The sequence below is a fragment of the Macaca fascicularis genome, chromosome 5, assembly GCF_037993035.2.
Source record: "Macaca fascicularis isolate 582-1 chromosome 5, T2T-MFA8v1.1".
NCBI lineage: Eukaryota > Metazoa > Chordata > Mammalia > Primates > Cercopithecidae > Macaca > Macaca fascicularis.
Window position 1 is genome coordinate 179270170 of NC_088379.1, and position 6841 is coordinate 179277010.

A 6841-nucleotide genomic window follows, 5' to 3' on the forward strand; every position below is an offset into this window, starting at 1 on the left:
CATGGCAAAGATCTCATGATGAAGTCTCCAAAAGCAATTGCAATAAAACCAAAAATAGAGAGATAGGACCTAATTAAACTAAAGAGCTTCTGCACAGCAAAAGAAACTATCAAAGCAGTAAACAGATAACCTACAGAACTGGAGAAAATATTTGCAAACTATGAATGTGACAAAGTTCTAATATACAGAATATATAAGGAACTTTAAGAAATCAAGCAAAACCAAAACAACCCCATTAAAAAAAGGGCAAAGGACATAAACAGACTTTTGTGACTGCTTCTCAGAAGAGGAGAGACACATGGCCAACAAACGTAAAAAATGTGCTCAGTATCACTAATCATCAGAGAAATGCAAATCAGAACCACAATGAAATACAATTTTACAGCAGTCAGAACGGCTATCATTAAAAAGTAAAAAAAAAAAAGTAAATAATGGATGCTGGCTTGGCGAGGTTGCAGAGAAAAGAGAACACTTGTATGCTGTTGGTAGGAAAGTAAAAGACACCATGGAAAGCATTTTGGAGCTCTTCTCGAAGAACTTAAAACAGAACTACCATTCGACCCAGCAACCCCATTATTGGGTATACACCCAAAGGAACATAAATCATTCTACCAAAAAAGACACAGCACTCATATGGTCATCACAACACTGTTCACAATAGCAAAGACAGAATCAACCTTGATGTGCATCAATGGTGGACTGGATAAAGAAAATGGGTACATATGCAACATGAAACACTACACACCCATAAAAAAGGAAGTCATGTTGGTTGTAACAACATGGATGCGGCTGGAGGTCATTACCCTAAGCAAATTAATGCAAGAACAGAAAATCAAATACCTCATGTTCTCACTTACAAATAGGAACAAAACATTAAGTACATATGGATACAAAGGTGGGAACAACAGTCACCAAGGTCTACTTGAGGATGTAGGGTGGGAGAAGGGTGAAAGTGGGAAAACTATCTGTGGGTTGCTATGACCACTATGTAGGTGATGAAATTATCTGTACACCGAACGCCAGTGACACACAATTTACTTGGGTAACAAATCTGCACATGTATACCCTGAACCTAAAATAAAAGTTGAAAAAGGATAACCAACAAAAATAATTTAAAAATTTAAAAAATTAAAAGAAAAATGTATTTTAGGTATCTGTCAAGTTTCGGAAGCAATTCTGTACTCTTCTCAAGGTAGGACTTACAGATTTAGTTCTTTTGTGGTGTAGTGTCATCCTCATTGCCTCTATCAAGTTATTATAGCAGTTAGGTAATTACTCATGGGCATTTCAATTTAAGTAAAAAATGTATTGACTAAGCACTATCTTCAAGATATTACGTTGATTACTGAAGGAGAAACAAAGAAAAACACAACCCAGTTCTTGTTTTTATGGAGTTTATAATTTACTAGGAGGATATCATGAAGTAGGAGGCCACTCCCTGTACCTTTATACACATACAGTGGCCAAATTGTACTCTACAATTACCTGCTTGTTAGATTGGTGAGAATGACCTCAGCAAGGGCAGGGTGACCCCAGGCACAGCCTATTTGACATTTTGTTTTAGTCAACGTTTGATTTTTACTAAACTCCAATATCTTATGTCAAGGGCATTTATAGAATGAGATAACCCACAAACTCATGACTCAATGGATAAAAGAGAAAATTGTATTTCTTAATTCTACCATTTTTAAGAGCTAAATAATTATTAAACATTGTGTAAATCATACACACACACACACACACCCCATGAACTTTCAGGATAAAAAGTCCTACTAATTACAAAGTTCAATTGTCACTTTAATTTTGTTTTCTGTTACATTCTGGCATTTAATTAAGATTACTTTTAAATAAATAAGTCAGTGGTTGACCAGCTTTTTCTGTAAAGTGCCAGATTGTACATATTTTAGTCATTGAATGCCACAGGATGTGTTACAAATATTAAACTTTGCCCCTATATCATGAAAATAGCCAATGACAATACTTAAATGAATGACTGTGGCTGTGTTGCAATAAAACTTTATAGACACTGAAAGTTGAATTTCATATAATCATATGATTCTTCTCTTGAATTTCTCAACCATTTAGAAATGTAAAAAGGTATTTTTAGCTTGCAGGTCATACCAAAAGAGCTGGCAGGCTATTTTGATCTGTGGGTCATAGTCCGCCAACCCCTGAGTTAAGCAATCAATTATATTTTATTCGTGCTTCTTTCTAATGTTTTAAGACAGACTTACTTTCATCATTAAATGTCTTCCTTTTTATCAAAGAAAATGCTTTTATCTAGCTTTCTGTAACTTCCCTTTTTCTATATTGTAGGTCATTGTTTTGTTTCCATGACTCCAAGAACCTTTTTTTCTTTATAAACATCATGTTATTAAATAATTATAGACAAGAAACATAGCTAAGATAACTCACCAAATTGATTTGCAGAGTTTTTTCCCAGTTTTTCTCATTATTCACTCCAGCATTATTGACCAAAATGTCCAATCTTCCAAAGTGGTCTACAACTTTTCTAAAAGTGTCTAATTATAAAACAAGACATTATTGATACATTCTTATTTTCCATGTATACATTTAAATCATGTCCTATGCCATGAGAGGGATTTCAGTTTAGTTACCCTCATACTGAAAATTATTAAACTCATGGGCTGACTGTAATTAATTCCTTGCTTCTCAGCGTGTGGTTTGTGGACTAGAAGCATCAATCTGGCAGCTTGGTAAGAATGCAGAAATTTGCAGACACCACAGACCAACTGAATAAGAATCTTAACTTTAACATATTAATATATGATTTGTATGCACATTGAAGTTCTATAAGCAGTAACTTAATGGGGTAAATTTTAGAGAGCTGAGCTAAAATCCTAAGCTAAGAACTCGTTGAAGTCAGTTAGGGCAAGCAACATCTCTTAGTCCCTGAGAAGTTACTGAAGCTCTGCAGCTTAGACTATGGTAAACATCATTTTCTATAAGCCACATTAAATTCATAAAGTGTTATGTTAATACAAGTATTCTTGTATATTCAGATCTATTATGCATGTTTGGGGGAGTTTTTATATCTTAGCTAAAGTCTACTTTTCATTCAGTTGATTTTATTTGATTACTGAAACTTCGATGTTCACTATTTCCTTCTTTTCTTCTTTCTCACTACTATTACTACTTCAGATTACTAGTTTGTATAAAACTATGTTCAAACAGGATAAAGTTGGCACAGATTCTGAGGCCTGAGTGTCTTTCATTACACTGTCCAATCACATGTCTATTGTTTCTCAAAGCAGCCTTTGACATAGTTCTAATTGATTTAAACTGTTTCCCTGAGCCTTTGATCATTCATTCTACTTATATTATTTTACACTATGGATAAAAATTGTGGTTATTTTTCTATATGACAGAAATATATTCTCAGGTCTCCAGGCCAACATATGAAGTCCTTAAAAACAGTAGGTCAGCATAAGCTTAATTTTGATTGAAATAAATTCATATAATCATTACCAACCACCAGACATATTGGGGAAGACATGGATTAATCAGTTCCCATACGGATAAATTACTATGCTAGTTGTTTACTAAAAACATTTTCAAGATTTCCTAATATGCACCTTTTACACTCACTGCACGGGAATGGAAGAACAACAAAATACAATACAAAGTGTTTACTTTTTCATGGAATTTTTTTTTTTTTTTTTTTTTTTGAGTCAGAGTCTTGCTCTGTCTCCCAGGCTGGAGTGCAGTGGTGTGATCTCGGCTCACTGCAAGCTCCGCCTCCTGGGTTCCCGCCATTCTCCTGTCTCAGCCTCCCAAATAGCTGGGACTAGGGGCTCCCGCCACCACGCCCGGCTAATTTTTAGTATTTTTAGTAGAGACGGGGTTTCCCCATGTTAGCCAGGATGGTCTCGATCTCCTGACCTCGTTATCCGCCCCGCCTCTGCCTCTGAAAGTCCTGGGATTACAAGAGTGAGCCACTGCTCTTGGCCTTTTTCATAGAATTTTGAAACGGTTTCTTAAGATCTCAAATTGGGTCCGGAAAAGGTCCCCCAGTATTTTTTTTTTTTTCTCTTCCATTCTGAATATGTTCTAACTCTTCATAACTCCACAGAAACAACTTTCACGTTTTGGAAAATGAACGTGTTAAATATGTATATCTAATTGCCGCTTTAATTTTCTTTCCTCTTTCTGTTCTCCACCGTATTCCTTATACTCTGTCCTTCCCAATGTATAGTATACCATCTCGTTTTCTGACATCCCATTGAATTTCAGGCTCAAGCAACCTACGGTCTAGCTCTTGCTGACATTTATATGCTGTGGTACTCTTTGCAATTTATCTAAACTCTCTTGGCTGCAATTTGTTCATTTGTAAAATAAGTTATGTATAGATTATCTCCAAGAACCTTTTCACCTCGTATTTTTATAATTTCCATACTGTCTAAATAGTTCTAAAAGTTGTAGGCAACATTAAATCCTGAAATTGGAAAAATCAATGTCATGTTTTCTTTAGATGCAAACAAATGCTGATGTCCAGACAACATGTGGATTTCTCATGACCAACATGCCTTCCTGGGTCACTCATTATGTGTCTGAGTTTTTTTCCTCCTCCACCATCACTTATCCTTAAGGAATGTGTTTATAGCCAATATACTAATTTTAAATACTGGGAAAAAAACAATTAGTACAATTAGTAGTTAAATGTCATTTATGAAACTATATAAATTGAGACAGAAATGGCTTTCAGATTGTGTATACTGTTCCTTATTCCATCAGCATTAATATTAAGATCTGACCTGGCTCTATCCTTGATCCAAAATATCATGTACTATCAACATAATTGTCCTCTGACACAATATGTTCCTCTTGTACTGTGTTTCCAAATCTGTTCTGCTCATGCTTGTCATCTGTGTTATAGGTCTTTACTAGCATTTTCAGATTGCAGTTATGTCATTTCCTTTAAAATTTCTCTTAACTGTGGGTACACCACTTCCTTCTAACACATCAGTTCATTTTCCTTCTCTTACAGAATATTTTAAAATTTTAAAATAAATTTACACTTGATGTCCCTTTAAGAACTGGAGCACTGGAATAAGATTTGCAAAAGTTTTCGGACCCCTTGATTAAAAAGTGCCTAACAATTTACTCAGTCTCTTTGAATAAAACTTTGTGAAATACAAATATTTTACTTTTCCAGTTTTTCTCCAGAATTTTTTTTTCCTGTAAGTTTATTGGGGCACTCTTAAGTTCTCCAGTAGATGTACAAAAAAAAAAAAAAGAAAGAAAGAAAGAAAAAAAACAGCTTTATAATCAAAGCTGTTTATTGTGTATGCCAATATTGTCCCTGATACTTCACAAGTAGATTGGTCTATTTTAAGTGAGTAGCCGGAAACAGGAAAGCATTGAGGAAAGGCTGATAGAGACGTTTCTACTACAATTCTAACATTGTATAGTTTATTATGATTACTATTATTATTATTTTAAAGTACTGTCTCATTGGGGAAAAAGCCGGAGAAAACATATGGTCAAAAGCATCTAGCACTTCTGTGATGATGGTCCTTGAACTTGTATTCCGATATGTTTAAAACAACCATACTGCCACATTTGACTGTCATTGGCCAGCTTTCTGGGTGAAGTTGTTTGTCAAGAGTGCCTTAGCCTACTTTAATCTTCCAAGTTTTGTCTGCAATTTCAGTCATTTAATAATTACTGCAGCAGCACTGTCTTTGAATACATAGAGGAATTTTGATTACATTAAGTGCTGCCAAATGACTACACTAAAAGGATTTCTCCAGCAGTCTTGCCTTTCTTTCGGTTTTACAGCAATTAGGCTGTCAGAAGGAAACCTATCAGTCCAAACTGTCTTTTGGAGTTTCAAGGTAGCTGCTCTGGAGGAGGCAGCGGAGGCTGCACCCAGGGCCCCCTGGCACCGCTGCCTTCAGGTTGTTGCTTGCTCAGAGCACGTTCCGTTCCCAGTTGACAGATTGATTCCCCTGTCTTACCTCTCAGTTGTTGCTGGTCAGCCACATCGCACTGGATGAACAAAGTCTTCTGAGGTTCAAACTTCTCATCCAGGGCAGCTTTACACTGTACACCTGCTTCAAGATTCCAATCCACCAGCGCTACCTATAGACAAGAGGAGAGGAATCGCGGGCCTGCGCAGCTCACGAAACAGACGGACAAACAATAAACACACAAGAGGCTCCCCTTCTGGACCTGAAATGTGGCAATTAGGTTCGGGTTCCCTCCCAGCCACTTTTGAGGTGTGCTCACAGCCTCAGCTTCAGCAAATTTTGGAAGTGGAGTGGGCACGCGGGGCGCGGCCTCCCTGTCTCCCCCAGTGCACCTCGGGCGGCGGGGCGAGTCTCGGAGTGTGTGAGCAGAGAAATTTCCGCGGCTGGGCGCCGGGCTTACCTTGGCGCCCTTAAGCAGCAGCGCCTCTGCAAAGGCTCTGCCTATGCCCTGAGCCGCGCCGGTCACCAGCGCCACTTTGCCGTTCACGTGCATGATGCAGCCACTGCTGGGGCGGGCGGTGGGCGAGCTCCGCGTCTCCGCGCGGCCGCAGCTTTTATGTCCCCCCTGCGCGCGCGCGCGTGCAGCCCGGCGGGGCGCTCCCCTGCCAGTGGGCGGGGAGGAAACTGTCAAGCCAGCCCCCGCCGGGGAACCCACGACTGTGTCACCTGCCCCCTGAGCGCTCCGGAGAGCCAAGCTTCGCGATCTTTGCCTTCGGGACTCCCAGCCCTGCTCAAAGCCTCCCCTCAGCCTCTGGCTCCGTGATTGGCAGACAGCTGACAGAAGAAAAGTTAAAAGGTTATTTCTGAAGAAGAGTTTCCTTCAGTGTCCTAAAGACCAACTGGATAGA

General features: G+C 38.6%; 1 protein-coding gene across 1 annotated transcript in view; it reads right to left on the minus strand.

Moving 5' to 3' along the window:
* Positions 1–6524, minus strand: part of HPGD (15-hydroxyprostaglandin dehydrogenase) — a 31119-nt gene extending 24595 nt beyond the window's left edge. The window contains exons 1-3 of the mRNA XM_045393072.3: positions 6394–6524; positions 5982–6105; positions 2416–2522 (exon numbers count right to left, since the gene is read on the minus strand). Coding sequence (XP_045249007.1) covers positions 2416–2522; positions 5982–6105; positions 6394–6486 — 324 coding nt within the window. The 5' untranslated portion in view covers positions 6487–6524. The remainder of the gene's footprint in view (positions 1–2415; positions 2523–5981; positions 6106–6393) is intronic.
* Positions 6525–6841: the final 317 nt, after the last annotated feature.